The 24374-nt window shown below is 46.8% G+C and overlaps 1 protein-coding gene across 2 annotated transcripts; it reads left to right on the top strand.

Moving 5' to 3' along the window:
* Positions 1-6473: 6473 nt before the first annotated feature.
* On the top strand, positions 6474-20709 carry MYD88 (MYD88 innate immune signal transduction adaptor). Of its 2 annotated transcripts, none has more exons than XM_054991566.1 (5): positions 6474-6926; positions 13340-13471; positions 15214-15394; positions 15908-15909; positions 17134-17192. In XM_054991566.1, exons 1-5 carry the CDS (start codon positions 6584-6586, stop codon positions 17190-17192), a joined length of 717 nt encoding a protein of 238 aa, XP_054847541.1. In that variant the 5' UTR covers positions 6474-6583. The 2 variants fall into 2 exon arrangements, with proteins under 2 accessions (XP_054847541.1, XP_054847540.1); XM_054991565.1 differs by lacking the exon at positions 15908-15909 and adding an exon at positions 18723-20709 and having other exon boundaries at positions 6482-6926; positions 17089-17180.
* Positions 20710-24374: the final 3665 nt, after the last annotated feature.

The raw sequence follows: 24374 nt of genomic DNA, 5'->3' as shown, positions 1-24374 counted from the left end.
TTTCGTAGAAAAAGAGCTGGAGGAACTCATTAGCATAACTCATTAGCATATGCCACACCCCTTGCCATCACCGGAAGTGTGTCATTGGCATAACTGATTTGCATATGCCACACACCCCTAACCTCACCTATCCTGGCTGTTTTGGACCCAATCCTGGCCACTCAGGGCCAAAATTTGGCCCAAAATGGCAAAAAGGGGCTGAAAATGGCTGAAAAGGGGCCCAAAATGGTCAGGATCAGGCCACCGCTGAGTGGGAGAGTGATTCACCACCCGTCAGAGGCCCGATCCGGGCCGTTTTGGCCCCAATCCAGGCTGAAATGGGCTCAAAATGGCCAAGAGTCAGGTGGGCGGGGCCACCTGACATGTGACCTCTTTGGGGAACTACTGGAACTGTGTTCCCCCTTGAAATGAGCCCTGGTTACAAAGGTAGAAGACAGCAGAAAGGGATGACATGCACAGTAAAAATTGCAATAGACTACGATAAGAATGCCCTCCTAACAGTTCTCTTTTGCACATTCGGTGAAATCGTTGCAGCACGGGGGCCTTCCTGATAACCTCAGGCAGGTCGTTCCATCCTGTGGGAGCCACTACGAAGAATGTGCATGAACGGGCAGTTGTTGATTTTAGCCATTTACATGGTGGCACCTTCCAAAGGCTTTCCTTGCGTAAGCACAGCTCTGGCTGTGGAACGTCATGGGAAAGGCGGCCCTGCAGGCACGTGAGTCCAAAGCCATTAAAGTCTTTGTATGTGATATTCCATATGTGGCATTGATCTCCTGTCCTGAATTGGACCACCGGTCCATCGAGATCAACCCTGTCTACCAGGGTCTCAGGCAGAGGTCCCTTCACATCACCCCTCTTGCTTATTTCTTTTAACTTGAAATGATCTGCAGCCCCTTCCTCTGACTCCGTAGATCCGATGTTCTAGATGACACCTTGGATTTACTTTTCTAGGGTGCCTAAAGGCTGCTGCTCACCACAGTACATTTACGAGCATGATCCAGAAATATGAAAGAAGACAGCGAATCAGAGTACCTGGTGCTATGACACGATCCATGCATTTCAATACAATCCTAAACAGAGTTACTCTGGATTACGTCCATTGATTTCAATGGACTTAGACTGAAGTAACTCTGTTTAGGATTGCACCTGACTTGCATCTGAGTAGGGGGAGGGGAAATGGGTGGAAAAATTCCCCTACAGCTGTATATAGTTGTGTGTGTGTAGGAGAGGGAGAGAAAGATAGAGGAGTTCTTGTACATATAATAATGGCTAAAGATTCTTCTTAAGGCCATTGGCTGAACTGCTGTGATGTCATGTAGCAGTCACTAGCATTCTAACCACACAGGAAAACAGCAGGAGAATATTTGAGCTGTGGTTCACTAAAATGACAGCAGAACGAGTGGTTTGCCTTTGAAGGAAGAGTGTAAATCTGACTGTGGGTTCTGGAACTACAGTGCATGGATTGTCAGTTCTGCATTAGAAAATTCCTGGTGGTTTGCGGGGGTGAAGCCTGGTTAGGGAAGGGTTTGAAGAGAAGAGGGACCTCTGCTGGGTATAATGCCAGAGTCTCCACCTTCCAAGGCAGTCTTTTTCTCCAGGATCAAAAAGAGTCCAGTAGCACCTTTAAGACTAACCAATTTTATTATAGCATAAGCTTTCGAGAATCAAGTTCTCTTCGTCAGATGCCTGATCAAAACTGGGCAGATACAGAAGAGGAGGGGGAAAGAGAGGGAAGGAGGGGAGCATAAATCACAAGAAGGCAGAATGCAATTAGCACAGAGGCAATCAAAACATTCCTTTGCTTGGAAATGTAAACATCTCCTTTTGGTGTGCAGTCAGTTTGTAGCAGTGAAGGTGTCCAATTCCTATGTAGTATAAGCCTTCGGTAACCACAGCTCTCCCTGCCAGTTGCATCTGACAAAGAGAACTGTGGTCCCCGAAAGCTCACACCAGGCGTCACTGGGCTCCCCCAGATCACGCCTCTGTAAAGAGAATCTGTTACCTGTGGTAATGTGATAACCATTCATAGTCTCTATTCAGTCCCTGCTTGACAGAGTCAAATTTGCATATGAATTCCAATTCAGCAGCCTCCTGTTGGATTTTGTTTTTGAAAGGTTTCTGTTGAACCACAGCGACCTTTAAGTCTTTGGTGGAATGTCCTGGTAGATTGAAGTGTTCTCCCACTGGTTTTTGGACGTTTCCATTTCTAATGTCAGATTTGTGTCCGTTTATTCTTTTGCGTAGAGGTTGGCTGGTTTGTCCAATGTACAGAGCAGAGGGACATTGTTGGCACATGAGGGTCTTAAAGACTCTATAGAGTCTTAAAGGTGCTACTGGACTCTTTTTGATTTTGCTACTACAGACTAACACGGCTAACTCCTCTTTTTCTCCAGGGGAACGGATCTCTGTCACTTGGAGATCAGTTGTAATTCTGGGAGATCTCCAGCCACCACCTGGAGGCCGGGAACTGTAAGCAGAGGAGATGCATGTCCCTCAGTGATTCTGCTTTCTCAGGCTCCCGTAAGCCTACGAGGCTCGTATTCCCTGCCAAACATGGTGGCCAGGGGGCAGACCAGGCATATTAACCAAGCACATAAAAGATGCTTGCTTCATGTTTCCCTGTGCATCCGAGGAGGCAAAGGCCTGTCAAAAGCTAAGATCCTTTGTTCAACTGGGTTTTGTTTTTTAATTTTTTTTATTTTATTTATTGACATTATTTATAGTCCACCTTTCTCCCTGAGACTCAAGGTGGATGACACAGTGTAAGCCAATACAGTTAGCAACCAGGCCATTCAATAAACAATACAATAGGGAAAAGAGAGAGATCTGAACAAAAGCAGAAATGCAATATGCAGCTAGGGGAAAATATGCTGAAACAAAGTACAACCAGATTGATACAGGCTGATTCCGCACACGTTGGATAATGCACTTTCAGTGCACTTTATCAGTCGTTTGAGGTGGATTTTTTGTTCCGCACACAAAAAAATCCGTTTCAAATGATCTATAAAGAGGATTGGAAGTGCATTATCCAACATGTGTGGAATCAGCCACAATGTATTAAGCAATGCGGAGCTATCCAGTAGAATCATACTTGAAGCAAAAAAAGTACAGTAGTATATTACAGAAAGTATATAGTAGTATAATCACTTTACCAATACATCTCTTTGGACGATTACCTTACTGAACTATTTCCTTACAGCCCGAGTATGTATGTATGTATGCATGCATGCATTCATGCATGTATGTATGTATGTCATTTATAGTCTGCCTTTCTCACTGAGACTCAAGGTGGATTACACAGTATGAGATTAGTACAATCAGTACATTTCCATACAGTATCAAGGACATTTAATAAACAATGCCATTGGGTAAATAAATACAAGTTTAAAAGACATAGTCTTAGCAAAAATCCAATATAGAGTAGAAGAAATACTGAAGCAGAACATAATCAATTCTAGGACTAACATTAGACAACATGGAGCACAGGTGGTATATAGGAGTACATATTTAAAGCAGATAATATGTAAGGCAACATAGTGGAGAAGTCTATGGTCCCTAACTCATTGGCAAAGCATCTGAGACCCCATCCCTACAATGCAGCCCCCCCATTTGAGTAAAAAGCCTTTTTGAATAGTTTGGTTTTGCATTGTTTTCGAAAAACCAGGAGAGTGGGGGCTCTTCTGACTTCCTCAGGCAGGTCATTCCACAGGATAGGGGCCACCACAGAGAAAGCCCGTGTACGGGCTGCTGCTGACTTCACCTGTGTGCAGCCTGGCACCTGCAGGAGACCCTGTTCAGATGAGCGAAGCTGCTGTGGAGGAACATAGGGAGGGAGGTGGTCCCATAGGTAGGCCGGGCCAAAGCCATGAAGAACTTTGTTTGTGATAACGAATACCTTGAACTGGGCATGGAAACTGATGGACGCGACTGTAGGATGGGAGTGATATTCACGCTCCTGCTTGCTCCTGAGAACAATTGAGCTGCAGAATTTTGCACTAATTGGAGCCTCCTAGTTAAGCCCTCCTGAATAATTCAGTTTTGCACAGTTTGCAGAAAGCCAGGAGAGTGGGAGCTTTCCCAACCTTGTTCAGGCAGGCCGTTCCGTAAGGTGGGGGCCACCACAGAGAAGGCACGTGTATGGGCAGCTGTTGATTTTGCCCAACTGTACGGTGGCACCTGCAGAAGACACTGTTCATGCAAAAAACCTTGAGATGCTGCCAGTCAGAGAAGACTCGTGTGTGTGTGTGTGTGTGTGTGTGTGTGTGTGTGTGTGTTTTGTGTGTGTGTGTATGCAATTTATGGTCTGCCTTTCTCACTGAGACTCAAGGTGGATTACACAGTGTTAGATTAGTACAGTCAGTATCAAGGACATTTCCATAAACAATGCTATAGGATAAATAAACCCAAGTTTACAAACACATAGCATTAGCAGGAATGCAGTACAGAGCTGAAGAAATGCTGAAACAGAACATAAGCAATTCTAGGGCTGATGTTAGACCACATGAAGCACAGGTATTATATAGGAGTACATATTTAAGACAACAGGTAGTATGTAAGGCAACATAGTGGTGAAATCTATGGGTGAAGTCTACGGTCCCTAACTAATTAGCGAAGCATCAGAGACCCCCTCCCTACAATACAGCCCGCCTGAGTAAAAAGCCTTTTTGAGTAATTTGGTTTTGCATCGTTTGTGGAAAGCCAGGAGAGTGGGGGCTGTCCTGAGCTCCTCAGGCAGGCCGTTGCACAGGGTAGGGGCCACCACAGAGAAAGCCCTATATGGGTTGCTGTTGATTTCGCCCATGTGCAGGAGACCCTGTTCAGATGAGCGAAGCTGCCGTGGAGGAACATAGGGAGGGAGGCGGTCCCATAGGTATGCCAGGGCGAGGCTGTGAAGAGCTTTGTAAGTGATAACCAATACCTTGCACTGAGCATGCCAACTGATAGGTAGAATGGGGGTGATAGACCAGTGGTGCAACCTGAAACAGACATGGACTCTGAAGGCTGTAACGCTGCAGAAATTGCAATGCCCCTCAAGAAAGGCAGTTTCCTAGATGTGAAGACAGGTCAGAAGGTTGTGCAGCCTCTCAGATTTTCAGAGGTGCCCCTGTCACCCAACCCTTTTAATTTCTCTAGGACATAATCTGTCATAGCTGATCCGCGTCTTACTGAAGAGTCAAGGTCCTGTTCCGAAAGAAAAGGTCCTTACGGGTTGATTTTCGCTTCTCATGTTTCGGAGTGTGTGCACGCCACCTACTGTCCGGAAACGAGTAGCGGTGCAGCTACTAAAGGGTTCGGGAGCCCTCCAATGGGGAAAAGTTCGCAACTTCTGTACTCACCGGCCTATGAAGAAGAGCAAGAGTCCAGTAGCATCTATAAGATTAACCAAATTTGTGGTAGGGTGTGAGCTTCCGTGAGTCACAGCTCACTTCTTCAGATCGGTATCTTACTTGGTGTCCAAAGAAGTGAGCTGTGACTCACAAAAGCTCATACCCTACCACAAATCTTGTTATTCTTATAGATGCTACTGGACTCTTGCTCCACTGCTACAAACAAATTAACACAATTAACCACCTTGATCTATAAAGAAGAGAGTACTTTACTGATGTCCCTTCCAGTGTGTGGGGGGGTGGGGGGGAGTTCCTATCCAGGATTCCTTGGGAAGTAAGTCTTGCAACTCCCAAGTAACCGTGCATAGGACTACATCTAGGGTTGCCAACTCCTGGTCATGAAATTCCTGGAGATTTGGGGGGGGGGGTGACACCTGGAGGTATAATGTTATTGAGTCCACCCTGCAAAGCAGCCATTTTCTCCAGGGGTCCTAACCTCTGTTGTCTGGAGATGAGCTGTAATACCAGGAGAGCTCCAGACTCCTCTGGGAAGTTGGCAACCATAATAATCAGAGCAACAACAGCACATAGAAGCATGTATAAATGGGAAGACTGCAGCACAATGTGCTTCTATACAGAGTTACTCCAGTCCATTGACTTCGATGGACTTAGACTGAAGCAGCTCTGCATAGGATTGCCAACTCCTGGAAGGGAAATTCCTGGAGATTTGGGAGCGCAGCATAGGGTGGGCGGGCTTGGTGAGGGACCTCAGAGGGGTGTAATGCCACAGGATCTACCCTCCAAAGCCGCCATTCTCTCCAGGGGACCTCGTCTTTGTTCTCCGGAAATCAGGCTGGCAACCCTAAATCGGAGCGAAAGCGGGGTATGGAAGTATCTTCAAGGTTGCGGCGCGATGCGCGTCTCTGCAGAGTTACCCCAGTCTAAGCCCACTGCCTTCGAGGGGCTTCGACCGGAGTGACTCTGCACAGGACCGCAGCGTAGAGCCTTCGCGTTTCCCGAGGCGCGCCGGTGCTACTCGGCGGCAAGGCCCGTCGCGCTCCGAGGGGCCGACTCGCGAGTCAGCGGGGCCAGCCCGTCTCCCCGGGCTGGGCGGAGCGCCGCGGCGCTTCGGAAGCGAAAGCGGTCGGCTTCGGAGCCGCCTCTCCTCCGCCCCGTCGGGGAAGTTGCGAAAGCGGCGGCGGGCCCAGGAAGGAGGAAGGCGGCCGGGCGGGCGAGCGAGCTGCGGGCGGCCCATGGCGCAGGAGGCGGCGGCGGCGGAGGGGGCGGCGGGGGTCCCGGGGGCGGCCTGGGCCGAGGCGGTGCCGCTGACGGCGCTGAACTACGGGGCGCGGCGGCGCCTGGGCCTCTTCCTGAACCCGCGCGCCGCGGTGGCCGCCGACTGGACGGCGCTGGCCGAGCGGCTGGGCTACGAGTTCCTGGAGATCAAGCGGCTCGAGGCCGAGGCCGACCCCACGGCGCGCCTCCTCGAGGACTGGCCGGCGCGCTGCCCGGGCCGCGCCACCGTCGGCCGCCTCCTGGCGCTGCTGCGCGCCCTCGAGCGCCACGACGCCCTGGCCGACCTGGCGCCGCGCATCGGTGAGCGAGCGAGGTCCGCGCGGGTGCCCGCTCCCGGCGGGGGGTGGCCCTCGGGGCCAGAGGGGCCGGCCTCCAAGGGAGCCGCTTTCTCCGCGGGAACTGAGCTCGGTAGTGGGGGGAGATCTCCAGGCCCTACCTGGAGGGTTGGCATATGGGGCTGGAGGCTCAAGGCTGAGAAATTCCTGGAGATTTGGGGAGGGGGGGATGGAACTTCAGGGTGAGGGAGACTTCAGTGTAGTATAGTGTCATAGAGACCCCCCTCCAAAGTAGCCGCTTTCTCCCGGGGGAACTGAGCTCGGTACTCTGGAGAGCAGGTGGGAGATCTCCAGGCCCTACCTGGAGGGTTGGCATATGGGGCTGGCGGCTCAAGGTCTCCTCTAGTCCACTCAGCATATGTGGCTGGTGGCTCTTGGAGATTGGAGGGGGGGACTTCAGGGTGAGGGGGACTTCAATGTAGTATAGTGTCATAAAGACCCCCCTCCAAAGTAGCCGCTTTCTCCGGGGGAACTGAGCTCTGGAGCAGTTGGGATTCTGGGAGATCCCCAGGCCGTACCTGGAGGGTTGGCATATGGGGCTTGCGGCTCAAGGTTGAGAAATTCCTGGAGATTTGGGGAGGTGGAACTTCAGGGTGAGAGGGACTTCAGTGTGGAATAGTGCCACAGAGTCCACCCCCCAGAGTAGCCACTTTCTCCAGGGGAACTGATCTCTAGTCTGGAGAGTAGTTGGGATTCTGGGAGAGCTCCAGGATCCACCTGGAGGTTGGCAACACTAGGTTAGAAGCCCAGTGGCTCAGACCAGTGGCTCGTCTAGGACCACGTTCTGTTTCCTTCAGTGGGCAATGCCCTGGGGAGCCCATGGACCGGGCACGGAGACCCAGGTGGCCTCCTAGCATTGTGGCTATTGACTTCATGGATGCCCCATTTTCACACTTCTCATCATTCTCCTCTCCTCCACTTTATCCTCTCAATAACCCTGTGAGGTAGGCTAGGCCGAGAGAGTGTGTCTGGCCCAAGGTCACCCAGGGAGCTTCCATGATGGAGTGGAGACTCGAATCTGGCTCCCCCAGGTCCTGGCCTGACGCCCTTAACCACTAGGCCACGTTGGTTTCCACGGAGCTAAATAGAGGTTCCTGCTCGCAGGTTTGCTGGCCCCCTTTAGTAGCCGTGGCTGGATCTCTGCTCCATGACTCTGCCCAGGCCCCTCTGCAAGCCATCTGTGATAGTGGCCCCCGCTACATCCGCTGGCAGTGAACGTGCTGTTTGTTTCTTGTGGTTCTTATCTGTTCACAGTTCGATAGTTTTTTAACCAGTGGTTTGCCCATAGATAGCCCCGGGGATCAGTCCCTGAAGAGTCACTGCTGGATGGAGGAGACAATTCAGAGCTACAAGTTGTCTGACTACCTTATGAAGCAACCCCCCCCCCCGAGGTCTTTTGCAGCAATCACCATGCTTTGCATTTTAAGGCTCCTTTCAGCTACAGCAGCCCTGCAAGGTAGACCAGAGTGTTATTACCTCCGGTTTGCAGATGTGGCAGGGGCTGAAGCTGAGAGAGAAAGTCCTGCCTTGCTCACCACATGAGCTCAAAGTGGAGAGGAGATCTGAACCAGCAGTGCTTGCCTCAAGCACACACTCTTAGCCCCCCGGCCTCACTAGCTCCCTGTGTGTTTCTATTTTCTCTCCCCCCACCCCCCGCCCCTTGCCTTTGCTAGTGTCCTTGTGTGGCTCAGGAAGAGCTTTTTCTCCTGGCTTTCACTGCTTCTTCCTCCGAGATCTTCCGTGTTTTCAGAGGAAGCAGGGCAGTGAGTCCGAGTTGTATTTTGAACTTGAAGTTCACTGCCCTGCTTTTTCTGAAAACACGGGAGTGTTTTGTCCATTTAGGATTATTCCTTTGTATTGGTTATATGAATTGTATGTATAACATGACTGTATTGGGAATAAGCATTTATTGAGCACTGTCACTTTAAATAAGATTAAGAAAGACATTTATTTATTTATTTACTATTCCCCGGCGGTTTTCCACTTTTCTGGAGTGCATTTAGGGGAGCAAGGGGAGTGAGCTGCCCTGTCTCATCTGTTTTGACTCTTTATCTCTCTACACAAGATAACTTATACAAGTAGGATCAAGTGATAGATCTTAACACTTGTTCTCCCATTGTGGATACACACGCACCGCTAGGGAGACAGAGTACACATGAATATAAGACCACACAAAAAGTAAGTCACTCGAGTGTCCCCATGTAAGATGTCTTGTGTAGAGAGACTCTGCCATGGAAGCTTGCTGGGTGACTTTGGGTCAGTCCTCCTCTCTCAACCTACCTTAAAGGGTTGTTGTGGGGATAAAATGGAGGAGAGGAGAATTATAGAAGCTGCCTTGGGTCCCCATTGGACAGAAAGGTGGGGTATAAATAAAACAAGTAAAGGGCATAACAAATGGTGGAACCCTCTTGCACACGAAATAGGAGCTGTAACACTGAACTGCAGGTTTTGCAAAACTTCATGTGACCAATAGTAGTATTAGAGGAACTAACTCAGAGAAGGAAGGGAGGGAGGGAGAGATTGTTTCTTTGGGGGCAAATGAGGAAAGACTTATTATCAGATGGGGAAGTGCCCGAAAACGTCATCCTGGTGTAAAAGAGAACAAGCCACACCAACAAAGATGTCAGAGGAAGAAGCAGTGAAAGCCAGTTCCTGAGCCACACAAGGATACTAGCAAAGGCAAGAGGGGTGGGTGGGGAGAAAATAGAAATACACAGGGAGTTAGAGGCCTGGGGGCTAAGAGTGTGTGCTTGAGGCAAGCACTGCTGGTTCAGATCTCCTCTCCACTTTGAGCTCACATGGTGAGCAAGGCAGGACTTTCTCTTTCAGCCTCAGCCCCTGCCACATCTGCAAACTGGAGGTCATAACACTCTGGTCTACCTTGCAGAGCTGCTGTAGCTGAAAGGAGCCTTAAAATGCAAAGCATGATGATTGCTGCAAAAGATCTCAGGGGGGGGGTTGCTTCATAAGGTAGACAACTTGTAGCTCTGAATTGTCTCCTCCATCCAGCAGTGACTCTCCAGGGACTGATCCCCGGAGCTTTCTACGGGCAAACCACTGGTTTAAAAACCCATATGCCAACCCTCCAGGTACGGCCTGGGGATCTCCCAGAATCCCAACTGCTTTTCGCATTTTCGCTGAGGGTGATTTGAATTTTAAAAAACTCCTCCCCCTTGTTCCAGCTGACCCAAAGTGACATTATTGCATGGTCCTGGAAGTGTGCATGCACTTTGCGTGTGCACATGTGGTACCAGTGGTGCCACCTCCTGCCAGGAGTTACCTCCTGTGCTGGCAACCCACTGAGTTCCACCACCTCTTTTCCCAGAAAAAAGCCCTGATTACTGTTATTATTAATGATGATGATGATGATGTCATTTATAGTCTGCCTTTCTCACTGAGTCTCAAGGCAGATTACACAGTGGACTGACATTAGACAACATGAAGCACAGGTAGCACATAGGAGCACATACTTAAAGCAACAGATAGGACGTAAGGCAAAATAGTGGTGAAGTCTATGGTCCCTAATTCATTAGTGAAGCATCTGAGACCCTACAGTACAGCCCTATCTGAGTAAAATGCCCTTTTCAAAAAGAGATGGAGATTGCAGATTCTCAGAGTGCTGCTTCCAGTTCCAAATTCTTTGCTTGTGCGGCATGCTAGTTAATAAAAGTGGCTTGTTAACTGTGTGACTGGAGACTAGAGATGGGCACAAACCGAAATATGAACTAAAATTCATGACGAACCAGGCCGGTTCGTGGTTCGTGAACCAGCGGTTCGTCAGATTGCATTTCTGACAAACCGCCATGAACTTTAGGCTGGTTCGTTTGGTTCGTTTTTCAGTTCATCACTGCAGACAGCCTGGCGCCAATCAATCAGTTTCCTAGGCAACAGGGGATGGACTTCCTGCAAACCTTCTGCTGACCCGGAAGTGACCTTCTGCTGACCCGGAAGTAGTGATTTGCTTGCCCGGAAGTGACATTTTCACTAACCAGAACAAACCGATTCATGAACCGGGGGAGGTTCGTGAAAGTTTGCCGTTCGTGAAACGTGACAAACCACGAATCGCATGGTTCATTTTTTTTCTGGTTCGTGTCCATCTCTACTGGAGACCATAGGGAATGGTGACACTGTGTGACTGCGCCACCATTCATTTCCCTCTGATCACAAAGAGAGTCTCCAGTCACCTGACTTTCCGGAGCATCCATGGCTAACATCTCTTTGATACCCCTCCCTACAATACAGCCCTCCTATCTGAGTAAAAGGACTTTTTGAATAATTCAGGTTTGCATCATTCGCAGAAAGCCAAGAGAGTGGGGGCTCTCCTGACCTCTTCAGGCAGGCCGTTGCACAGGGTAGGGGCCACCGTAGAGAAAGCCCGTGTATGGGCTGCTGTTGATTTCGCCTGCACCTGCAAGAGACCCTGTTCAGATGAGCGAAGCTGCCGTGGAGGAACATAGGGAGGGAGGCGGTCCCATAGGTATGCCAGGACAAGGCCTTGAAGAGCTTTGTATGTGAGAATCAGTACCTTGAACTGAGCACCGTAACTGATGGGCAGCCAATGGAGTGACTGCAGAATGGGGGTGATAGACCAGCGGTGCAACCTGAAACAGACATGGACTCTGAAGGCGGTAATGCTGCGTAAATTGCACTGCAAGGGTTTGCCTCAAGTAAGGCAGTCTCCTAGGTGTGAGGCCTGGAGGTTGCGCAACCTCTCATGTTTTCAGAATGGGTTTTCAGAATGGGTGCTCCTGCTCGCTCCTGGTAACAGTCGAGCCGCAGCATTTTGCACCAATTGGAGTCCCCTAGTTTTGTTTTTGTTTTTGAAAAATTTTTATTGGATTAGAAATCAATCAATATTATGCTCATTACAATCAATTTCCTTTAAATATTCCAGTTCTAACCCCCTCCCTTTCCCCCCCTTTTGTTGACTTCCAACAGTTTTCCAACCCCTTATCCATTTTCCCCCTACTCATTTCATACTTATTTTATTCTAATAAACATATACTTTCACTCTCTTCTAAGCTTATCTATTATAACACCGTGCTATCTCTGTTCCCTTTCCCACTTAACTTATCAACTAGACATTACATTCCTGGCATATACCCTTTAATAATAATAATCATTTATCTATTTTTTGTACTCTATACTCTATCTTACACATTCTAGTCTCATCAATATGGGACAAACAATTTGTCTCACATTCTACATGACTTTAAGTACTTCTATAAACATAATATACATTCGACATAAGTCAATCGATTTAACCTATACTCTATATGTTACTCTTTACTTCCTTCTGCCTATCTTATGTTCATTATATTTTAATTATATAATTTCTCCATTATACAATTATCTGCCGGCAATAATCAATCAATTTGACCCATACACTGCATATTTCTGAGTACTTCTATGAACACAGTATACATTCGGCACAGGTTAAACACTTTAACTCATATTCTGTATGTTACTATATATTTCTTTCCACCTTTCTTATATTCATTCTGTTTTGATTATATAATTTCTCCGTTAAACAGTTATCTGCCAGAAATAAAACTAATTAATTTCTATCCTTATAATTCTTTATAATTATTATAATAACACCTCTATTGCTTAATACTATATTTAATAGTCAAATAATATAATTGCTTAGAATTTCTCCTTTAACTTTCCTCCCCCCGGTAAAGTCACTTCCCTCTTCTTTTGTTGTATTTCAGTAATTTTCAAACTGCCACAGTTCTCCTCCCACCTCCCATTTTTTCACCAAATATTGTTTCAACTTCTCCCAATCCATATTAAACTGTCCTGGATCAAGGTTGGAGTCCCCTAGTTAACTTGGACGGGTGACCTATATATAGTGCGTTACAATAGTCAAGTCTTGATGTTACCATAGCATGGATCCAAGTGGCCACGTTAGCCGTGTCGGGGTAGGAAGTCATCTAGATGAGGCTGAAAGTCCATTCAATCCTGAATATTTTTCTCCGTTTTGGATCTCCTGGTTGCTTCTGGGAAGCTCCCAACCAATGTGGGTAGAGCCTCTCCCTGTTCGTCCCTAATGTTTTGCAAATGAGAGCTATACTGCCTCCAAACATGTAAATCTCCACGTGACCCAACACTGCTGCAGCTCAGACATATCCAGCTAGAGCACGCACTTATCCTTTCGTAGGCAAGAGGCGTGGGAAGACTTGTTTGGGAGGTCCTTGTGGTTGGCTTTGGTGCGTCGGCACAGAGCTATTCCAGGAAGCAATGCTCCAGGTTTTCCCCAGGGATACTTCCTGCGCTGAATGGGAAGCAAGGGAAGAAGTGCCCTGTGGACACACCCTGAACGTCAGAGTGAGCATCCTTAGAGGGGTCTCTTTTTTTTGTATGCAACTCCCACAGAAGAGGATTGTAAGAAATACCTGGAGCGGAAGCGGCAGGAAGCGGATCGGCCCCTTCAGGTCCCAGCGGTGGACAGCAGCGAACCGAGGACGCTGGAAACGCGAGGCATTACCACCCGAGACGACCCCTTGGGTAAGAAGATAGTCTGGCGCTGGGTGAGCGCTTTGGGTTGGGCGCTCTCTAAAGAAAATATAATGCGGCCTGTTATCCACAACGGAGCAGGCTTCCTCGGGAGGTGGTGGGCTCTCCTCCTTTGGAGGTCTTTAAGAAAAGGCTAGATGGCCATCTGAAAGCAATGATGATTCTGTGACTGTACACGGTGCTCGGCTGTCATGAGCCTTTCTCACGTGCCCAAGGTAAAGCTGATCACCACTTCAGGGACAGAAAGGAATTTTCCTCCAGGCCAGATTGGCCAGGGATCCTGTAGGTTTATTGCCTTCCTCTGGGCATACAGCAGGGGTCACTGGGGGAGGTGAGGAAGGGAGATAGCTGTGAACTTCCTGTCTTGTGGACGGGGTTGGGCTAGATGACCCTTGGTGTCCCTTCCAGCTTGAGGTTTCTGTCTGTTTTCTGTGTCTAGGGTTGCCACCTTCTTTCTTTGGCAGGATTCCTGTGCCTTCAACAGCTGCATAATGGTAAACAATTCAACAGGCAAAGCTTCCTGTTGTACCTGCATGCATCTGTTGAATTTGCTTGTTCGCCTCATGTTAAAAGCTCACAAATTTCCTTGTGACTTCAATTGTCAGTGGTGGTGACAAGCAATTGCTGAACTTGCATGTATTGGATTTGCTTTTTGCTTGCTCTGTATTTGTGTTTCATCTGGACTCCGGGACTTTAGAGCATGTGCTTTGCACACAGAAGGTCCCGAGTTCGATTCCCGGCATCTGCATCTAAAAAGATTGAGTAGTCAGTGATTTGAAATATCTTGACCTGAAGAGTTCCTGGAGAGCTGCTGTGTTAGAGCAGACGTTTGTTCACCTTGATAGACTCGTGGTCTGACGTTATAAGGCAGCTTCGTGGATGTAACTTCTCTGCTAAAAGCTGTCTGTCTTTGGAAGTCTCTGCAGGCCATTGGCCAAGCAGCTGCATTAGGCAATGTTCTGACCTATCGGGGAGAAGTTGTCAGTCACAGAATCTTAATAAACTGTGGTTTTTGCGAGGCAAGTGGAAGGTCAGTTTGGCTGGGGGGGACACAGAGCCCAGAGATAGAAAAATGGCATGTTGTTGGTTGAGAGTGGGGAATATGTAAGAAGGCAAAAGGGATAGAGGAGAAAGTTAAAGAAATGGGAGGGGGGAGCTAAAGATATTTGCTTTTGCAAGCAGACGTGCCTAGCACAAGTGAGAAGAGAGACTAGGATGCAAACTGTTGTCTTTGCAGCTGTATTGATGGACTTTAGGTATGTGGTACCTTTTGGAAGGAGGTGGGGCTTATGAAGATAGCAGGGTAGGAGGAAGCAGCCAATAGAGGCGGTTCTAGGCAGTTTTTCCAAGAAATGTCTCAAACGCGGTCAAAAGTAGCAAAGTGGCTAAAAATAACCACCTGTTATTTCTCCTAAACAACACTGCATTGTGGGAAATGGTTTTTTTTGTTGCATGCCATCGACCGGTATCGGTTGTTGCAGAAGACAGCTTGTGAAGAGCTGCGTGTCTGGTGTCCTGGGGTGAATAATGAACTGTGTTAGGTGACCCAACAGGGAAGAAGTTTCTTTCATGCTGTTGATGTTTGGCAAATAACCAGCAGAATTATGTGCTATCAAGTAACAAAAGGGGCGGGTCGAGTAACTTTCAGGTACCTCCCTCCCAAAGATGGCTTAAGACAGGCTGTACGATAAATTTGCTCTCTCCGTTCTGTGTTCCTTTTTCTTTTTTCGCAGGGCAAACGCCGGAGCTGTTTGATGCCTTCATTTGTTACTGCTATAAGGACATCGAGTTTGTGCAAGAGATGATCCAAGAACTGGAGCAGACAGAACACAAGCTGAAGCTCTGCGTCTTCGACCGGGATGTCTTGCCGGGGGCGTGCGTGTGGACCATCACCAGCGAACTTATAGAGAAACGGTAAGTTTTAGAAAGTGCATGGGAGAGGGTGATGGGAATGAAAGGGTGGAGTGGGGAGGGGAGAGGATTGCTGCAATCAAAATAATGTTTTTTTTTCTTGTAAGCTTGTTATTATCCTTTTCTCTATTTTTGCTTTCTGCCCTTTTTATTGGGCCTTTAATTCTATGAATAAAATAAAAAAATTTAAAATGTTTTTTTTTAAGCTGGAAAGGCACCTGGGGTACATCCGCCATGCTGTTTATGTTTATGTGCCTTTACCTGCATAATAGCTGCTTCCCTTTGATTTTTAGCTAAACATCCTAACTTTAAATATACACTGATAGGTCTAAACTAGCCAAGACTTAGAGATCTTGGGGTTGTAGTGGACAGATCGATGAAAATGTCAACTCAGTGTGCAGCAACCGTGGAAAAAGGCAAACTCCAAGCTGGGGATTATTAGGAAATAACAACAACAACAACAACAATATTCAATTTATATGCCACCCTTCAGGACAACTTAACACCCACTTGGAGTGGTTTACAAAGTATGTTATTATTATCTCCACAACAATCGCCCTGTGAAGTGAATTGGGCTAAGAGGGCTCTGAGAGAGCTGTGCTTGACCCAAGGTCACCCAGCTGGCTTCAAGCGGAGGAGTGGGGAATCAAACCCAGCTCTCCAGATTAGAGTCCTGCCACTCTCAACCACTACACCAAACTGGAAACGACTGAAAATAAAACTGCCAATATTAAAATGCGCCTGTATAGATCTATGATGTGGCCTCATTTGGAATACTGTGTGCTGGTCTGGTCACCGTATCTCAAAAAAGACATTGCAGAGAAAAAGTACGGAAGAAGGAATTAGGGGGCTGGAGCGCCTTTCCTATGAGAAAAGGCTGAAGAGTCTGGGACTTTCCAGTTTAGAAAAGAGACGGCTAAGTGTGTGTGTGTGTGTGTGTGACATGATAGAGGTTTATAAAATTATACATGGGATGGAGAAAGTGTATAGAGGGACCCTTTTTCCTTTCCCATAATTCTAGACCTCAGAGGTTGGGAAATAGATTCAGAACAGACACAAGGAAATACTTTTTAACTCAATGAGTGAATAAATTGTGGAATTTGCTGCCAGCGGATGCAGTAATGGCCATAAGCACAGACAGCTTTAAGAGAAAATTAGATAACGAGTGATTAAAGCGAGCAGAACCTCTGAACCCCGGTGCTGAGAGGTACATCAGAGGACGACCTCAGCCTCTATGCTTCCTTGCTGGCTCTCCAAGGCAGCAAGTTGGATGCTGTGTGAGACCGGATGCTGGGCGAGATGGACCTCCGGGCCGATCCAGAAGGGCTCTTCTTAAGGCCAGGAGCAGGGGAGCGGGTGGCCTGGAAGAGGAAAACAGACATTAGCAAAGATCACAAAAAGTAATAAAAGTGAGCCCCTGGTTGTAGATTGGAGGCTCAAGACAAAAGCTCATGACAGGGTTTTAAAAGACAGGCTGCTGCAGATCAAGGGGAGGAATGGACTACCTCTTATCTTCCCTCATGCCTTCTGGATCCAGGTATTTGAGGCCCAGATCCGGTGCTGTTATCCTCTGGACCGCACCGCAGACTCTCAATCCCTGATCAGGTTTCCTGGAGGTCTGTGCTGGGGCACTCGGTCCTCCTTCCCCCCTCTCTCCAACACCCTTAACTTCCCCGCTCTTCTCTATCCGACTTCAGGTGCCGGAGAATGGTGGTAGTCATTTCTGATGATTACCTGGACAGCGAAGAGTGTGACTTCCAGACCAAGTTCGCCCTCAGCCTCTCGCCCGGTAAGATCATAAAAAACTCTGGTGTGGCTCGTGCCATGATGGGGGTGGTTTGTGTGGACCACTGTTTGCTCCCAGGAGACATAAGCAGGCGGTTGAGCTTCAAGATTGTTCAGTCCACTGATACGATTTGTGCTCCCTTCTCTTATCCCTGCTGACATAATTCCAAGCGGCTATGAGAATTATCCTGTATGCATGAATGACGTGTGCCATAAAAAGGTGGAAGGGAACGTCCTTGGCATGTATGATTTTCCAAATTAAATTCCTAGCATCTCCGGTGAGAAGGATTTCAGGTTGCAGGGCTGGGAAAGATCCTTAACTGTGATCTTGAAATGCGCATCAGAAAAGATCATCCTGGGCTAGATGGACGGGTGGTTTGACTCTGATTAAGTAGATCCTAATGTCTGTCTCCCAAAATCTTCCTCTATTTCTTTTAACTTTGCAAACAATGATAGTAAGGTGTCTGGGGCAGGGACTGCATTGCTTCTTTTCTTTACAGTGCATATTGCTAGTGGTAAGAAGGTACGCAGTGGACATTCCCGCCAGTGACTTTTCTAGAGCCTGCCTCCAAATTTTTGAGCATTTATCTTTTGCCGTAAGATGACATCTGAGGTTGTCTTTGTGTAATTCTACAGCATTTAGCAGGTTTGGTATTTTATAGAATAGCAGAAACCATTCCAAAGTGTCATTTGTTGGGAATTTTCTAGAAACGGGGGCCAATAAATTTCTAATTTCTGCTGAATACAATTTCCTCACACAAATTTAAAATGTCATTTTGAATTTTTGGGTCTAGAATTTCCAATCCTTAAAATCTGCAACACTTGATTTTTAAATGCATTTTGAGGGGCACTTTTGTAAATACCTAAATCTTTGAAAAGCGTAACTACCAGTACCAAGTATTAACTGACCAGATGCAGTGTTGTATACAACATTTGCTTTTCTTCCTAAACCCCTTAGAAGTATCCTGATAAAGGTATAAAAGAAATCAACCAAGAAACCCCCCTCACCAGATAAATGCAAATTCAAAAGTTGGCTAACAAATCTCACATAGGAGTGCTTGAATCCCTCCTCCCAAATTTTCCAATTAATTTAAGCAGTGCTTGAAACCACTGAAGTGAAAGAGCACTTAAATTAGCTCATTTGCAATGGAAAGAGAAATAATAACAACATTTGATTTATATACCGCCCTTCAGGACAACTTAACACCCACTCAGAGCGGTTTACAAAGTATGTTGTTATTATCCCTACAACAATCACCCTGTGAGGTGGGTGGGGCTGAGAGAGCTCTGAGAGATCTGGGACTGACCCAAGGTCACCCAGCTGGCTTCAAGGGGAGGAGTGGGGAATCAAACCTGGCTCTCCAGATTAGAGTCCTGCCGCTCCTAATTACTACACCAAAATGGCCCATGATACCCATTGCCTTTTCTGGGTCCAGAAAGGACATGCTTGTCTTTCTGCAAAGGGGTTGGAGAGATCATACTCCCCAGTTCTGCATTCATCTCTCATTGGATCGTGCTCCCATGGCTGATTTTCTCTTTTGTTCAGGGGCTCGTCTCAAGCGCCTTATTCCTGTGAAGTGCAAGCACATGAAGAAGAAGTTTCCAAGCATCTTGAAGTTCATTACAGTGTGTGACTACACCAACCAGCACACCCAAAAATGGTTCTGGATACGACTGGCCAAATCCCTCTTGCTCCCATGATGCAAAGCTGCAAGGCCGGGGGGGGGCTTTGGGGAAGGGTTACGTGGGTCATCCCCTCCTTCTGACCTTCGGCTGGAAATGGACCAGCTCACGTTAAATCTAAGTCCTTGTTCAGAAAGGGAAGTCTAGGAAATAATCGTTGCTGCTCTTGGAAGATGTCTTGTTCTCATCCCCCCCATTTCAGCTGGTTCCTTTCCTGGGAACATGAAGGGAACATGAATTTGAGTGGGAGAATGTTTAAACGGCTGTTGCGAATGAAACATCTCTTAGATTCTGCAAGATGTCGGACACCATCTGTTTCTGAAGACCCCAGGAACACTTCTTACTGGCATGCACCATCTGCTTCACCAGTGTTGTCATTGCCTGTATGACAACAGAAAGCCCCAGTGTCTGGAATTGGCCATTGGTCTGTGAGGGTCTGTATCTCCACCTTGTCCACATTTCATGGGCTGAGATGGAAAGGACAGAGCCCATATGAACAGACGGACCTCTGGATTCTGGACTTCTTCACTAAGGGAACAAAGAAGAAAAGGGGGTGGTGGGAAGAGCCCCCACAGACCCAACCCAAACAAGCAGGGGAGAATACAGGGGTCAAGTTACAACCTAAAATGTAAAATATATTCCAAAAAGGTATTTATTATGGGTGTGCACATATGGTCTGTCTTTGCGTTGGTCTTATCATCATCATCATATATTAGAGCCCCATAGCACAGAGTGGTAAGCGGCAGTACTGCAGCCCAAGCTTTGCTCACGACCTGAGTTCGATCCTGGCAGAAGCCGGGTTCAAATAGCCGGCTCAAGGTTGACTCAGCCTTCCATCCTTCCGAGATCGGTAAAATAAGTACCCAATTTCCTGGGGGTAAAGTGTAGATGACTGGGGAAGGCAATGGCAAACCACCCTGTAAAAACTCTGCCAAGTAAACGCCGCGATGCGACGTCTCCCCATGGGTCAGTAATGACTTGGTGCTTGCATAGACCAGCTTTACTTTTTTTTTAATCATCATCTGTGTATGGAGAACATTTTAGCAATTTTTAACATATGCATGTAGCCTGCCATTCAGGTCTTATGTTTTTAACTTGTTTTTAATTTGAATTTTGTGCACACCCATAATAAATACCTTTTTGGAATGTATTTTACATTTTAGGATGTAACTTGACCCCTGTATTTTCCCCTTCTTGGCTAAGGGGTCATGAGTTTCCAGGCAAATTGTAAAATGATTTCCCCCACTGCTAGAAGTTCAAAAATCCTCTGCATTCGAGATAGGCCTCCTTATGCAGCCATAAATACTTGCCAGAGTGTGTGTGTGCGCACCTCTTTGACCTTCCCCAAAGTGATTCCACACTATGGCTGAATCCTCGCAAGGGTTATCTTGCATTGCTGAAAGATTACTCTTACAAGCTTTCTGTTTACAAAAAAGTGCCTTCGACGGTACTGGAATTTCCTTCTAGTTCCCTTGTTTTTCATTTGGTCTGCCTGCCTTCAGGCTGTGGGCAGAAGGGAACCCTACAGGCAGACAATTGGAGTGTCACGCACACATTCTTGGCGTCGCTGGCCCCACCAAGGTACAATCTGAGAATCCCGGTCTTGGAGGAAGTGTGTAGTAAACAGCAGAGGCTGTTATAGAGAGCCAGTGTGATGTTTAGACACAGCGCTCTGCAGCAGGCGGTATTTCTCCAGACAGCTTCGTTGATAGTAGTGCCTTGTTCTTAATTCCCCACAAATGTGTCTTTCTCTTTGTATGTGAATTTATAACATTAACGGCCAGGGCTGTGTGTATGTATATGAGATTTTGCACCAGCATAAACTGCCTTGCGCATCAAGCAAAACTGAACTGCATAAACCATGCACGTTATTCTGTGACTTGCAAAAACCATGCACATTTGAGGATATCCCAAAGGCAGGGATTTTTTGGGGTGTGGGGAACCCCCTGAAAGCATATTTGGGGAGTAACCCCTTCTCTGATTCCTGCAAACCATGGAACGTGGCCTGAGCAGTGCTGGAACAAACCAGTAGTTGGTCCAGTCCAGCACTCTGTGTCATAGAGTAGCCCTGGAAGGCCTGCAAGCAGAGTAGAGAAACCTTATTTTATTTGTCATTTATAGTCCGCCTTTCTCACTGAGACTCAAGGCGGATTACATACGGAAACTTGAAACTTACACTGAGACTCAAGGCAGATTACCTACAGAAACTTGGTTTCCCTGTTGTTGCCCCCACCCCTGCAACAACTAGTATTTATAGGGTTACTGCCTTTGACCATGGAGGTTCTACTTTAGTCACTGCAGCTAATACCCGTTGCTGGACTTCTTTCTCCATGAACTTGTCTGGTCTTCCTTTAAAGCCACCTAAAGTACTGGCCATTGCTACATATTGTGGCAGTGAATTCCGTAAGTTAACTTTTTGAGGGGCTTGAACAATATCGCAGTCTTATTATACGGATTTCTCCAACTTCATCATGACTCCTAAAACCAGGGCTCATTTCGAGGGGAAAAGCACAGGAACGCAGTTCCGGCAGTTCCCCAAAGAGGTCACATGTCAGGTGGCCACGCCCACCTGACTCTCAGCCATTTTGGGCCCGTTTTGGCCTCGATTGGGGCCAAAAACGGCCTGGATCGGGCCTCTGATGGGTGGTGAATCTCTCTCCCACTCAGCAGCGGCACAATCCTGACCATTTTGGGCCCCTTTTTGACCATTTTCAGCCCCCTTTTGCCATTTTGGGCCCAAATTCGGCCCTGAATGGCCAGGATTGGGTCCAAAACAGCCAGGATAGGCAATGTCAGGGGGTGTGGCATATGCAAATACCAATGACACACTTCTGGTGATGGCAAGAGGTGTGGCATATGCTAATGAGTTATGCTAATGAGCTCCTCCAGCTCTTTTTCTACGAACCTAAAACTTTTCCAGGCAATTGATTCCAGATACTGACCCTGACCATGTCTCAGTAGGAATAAAAGTGTTTTTTTTAGGTTATCAAGAACAGTTAAGGACCCTTTAAATAAATAAACGATGACTCTAAAGAGAGGTACCCAGTTGGCTCCTAACAAACAAAAAGTTTTGCTGCCTCTCTAGGTTGGACGTGCCTGAGATTGTTTCTGGCAGGATGTCCTCCAAACGGTGTGTTTAGGGGGAGGCGAGTCTTGGTGAGTGATAATCCCAAGTGGTTCACTTGGTAACCTGACTCATCTACTTCTGGAATTGAGGCTGGCAGGCTATTGTAACCACACCCTCTGGCTGTCCTGTGCAGGTGATTTTCAGGGCACGTCACGCTCGCTGCCGACTGCAAACCCCACCCAACTGTGCCATGCCAAAAATGCTTTTAATGTGATTTCCAGCAACGGTACAGAGGAGGAAGAAGAAAGGGCTCCAGATAACAGGGGCAGGGGGAGCAAATAAGTCCTTTATCTCTGCTTAATGAAGTTACTCATATCTGGTTAGTTCTGGATGAAGAATGATCTAAACTGCAGAAAGGAAAATTATTATATATACTATAAATAATATATAAAATAATATATAAAACAGGATTGTGGTAAGTCATAATAACTAAATGGAACCTCTGTGTACAGAGGCAGCGTATCTCAATATCAGATGCTGGGGACAAACAGTGGGAAGGTCAATAGCTTCATGTCTTTATACAGCTGGGTGGGAGACAATACTGGATGAACGTGGTTAGGGTGACATGAGTTCAAATCCCCACTCTGCCAGGAAATCCACTGGGTCGTCTTTGGACACCCTCTCAGCCTAACCTACCTGACAGGGTTGTTGTGAGGGCAAAATGGGGAAGGAAGAATTATGTATACCAGTTCTGAGCTCCTGGCAGGAAAGATGGAATTAAATTTATTAGCTGAATTTTGGGTCCTATCCAGTAACGATTCTATAGCCACACCAGTGAAATGGGGTAGAAAAAGCAGAGAGTGTGGATTCTGTTCTGCTTTGTTTCACAAGAGAGCAGAGAAGTGGGGAATTGGAAGTCTCCTAGTTAACTTGGTGTAGCACGGCACAGCTGATAGGCCAGAGGTCTTCGGTACCTGAATTGAAGAGAGAAACTCACTTTGGTAGCAGCTGTACTGTTCCCAAGCAAGTTTCTGAAAGCTCTGCTGTAAGAGAGCAAAGATTGTTGTCCACAGCTGATACGGGTGTGCATCTGAATGTCAAATGGGAATCGGTTGAAAATGCTGAAATTGACAATCTGCTCCTTTATGTAAGGCAAAAGGATGTGTTTGGTTTTGGACTTCGGTGCAACGCTCCTGTGGTTACTTGCACGATGCAAGCAGAGGATGTTTTGGGGGAGAGTGTATTGCTATTCACTTCCAGAGCCACTGGGGGAACTAAAGCTCCCAAGCTAGTTCCTGCTATTTTACTCCTCCTGTGTTAACTTCCAGTGAAAAGGTGCTGCTTGCTACGAAACATGGGCTATTTAACAGAAATACAAGCTAGCGATGTAAAGAAAGAGCCAGAGAAGGGTTTCCCAGGCTGCGTCTGGAACGTCAAAAAGGATAAAACAGAGCTGGAAAACGAACCGGCGCAACTTCCAGTTGCGGTTTTAAGTTGTTGAAGTTTCCCATTGTGCTTTGACTCAGCATATTAATTATGGACAGAATTTATACACACATTTTCAATGGCTGCTACCTGTGCCAGGTGATTCAGGAACTGTCTTGTAAAAGAATATAGAAGTTTTTTTGGGGGGGGATATGTTTTCCCTCTTCTATCTTTTTTCTATTCCTAAATTATTCATACTGTTTTCTTATGTCGCTGCTGAAGCCCTGCATATGAGAGGGAGAGAGAAAGGAAATAAAATCCAGAACAAGTTTATATACTGTCACTGATTTGGCTGTGAGAACTGCTGATTTAAATACAAGCTGAGTAGGCCATACTGACCTCCATGGTCTGATTCGGTCTGATTCGGTACAAGGCAGGTTCGTGCTTGTGTCATCAGATGTATTTTTTAAATGATTTATACACGTGTTTTACCACTTCTGAAATAAAGTCCCCCTCCTAAAACTGCCTTTTTAATTCAGGAAATGATATTCAACAGCACTGCAGTAAGAGAAAATCATATGTGTTTTGTCGGGTGCCTTTAAATGCCACAATTTACATGACGGGCCTTGTTTGGCTGTGTTGAGCAGGGGCAGGTAAAAATGACTGATAGCTTTTAAAAGCCGACAGCATCATAAAATGTCCGGAGGAGAGCAAGTAAATTTGGTGCATTCATGTATTCCTTCATTCGGTGCTAAAAACATTTCAGTTTTCTTTCATCTCTCTCTGAATAATTTACTTATTTAAAGAGGTGATTCGAAATGGACAATAGATCAAAAGGGAGAGAAACAACTGAATTATCCGGGGCTCTTTCCTTAACAGTGATTTAGGGCTGAAATCAAAATCAGGAAAAATTGAAAGCAGACATGTTTTTCAAAATTAGAAACCTGGTTTGGTTTACTTTGAACTTTGGCATTTTTTACAAAATCAGAATTTGCTTTTGAAAACTGACCAGTTTTCACCTGG

This window comes from Eublepharis macularius, chromosome 11, assembly GCF_028583425.1.
Source record: "Eublepharis macularius isolate TG4126 chromosome 11, MPM_Emac_v1.0, whole genome shotgun sequence".
Taxonomy (NCBI): Eukaryota; Metazoa; Chordata; class Lepidosauria; order Squamata; family Eublepharidae; genus Eublepharis; species Eublepharis macularius.
Note: the sequence above shows the minus strand (reverse complement) of the source record. Positions and strands in the feature narration are given on the sequence as shown.

Excerpts from the sequence above, each read along its gene's own strand:
- MYD88 (XM_054991565.1), top strand. The coding sequence starts at position 6,584 with ATGGCGCAGGAGGCGGCGGCGGCGGAGGGGGCGGCGGGGGTCCCGGGG. Across the intron at positions 6,927-13,339 it reads CGACCTGGCGCCGCGCATCG|AAGAGGATTGTAAGAAATAC; the intron begins GTGAGCGAGCGA and ends CAACTCCCACAG. Across the intron at positions 13,472-15,213 it reads CACCCGAGACGACCCCTTGG|GGCAAACGCCGGAGCTGTTT; the intron begins GTAAGAAGATAG and ends CTTTTTTCGCAG.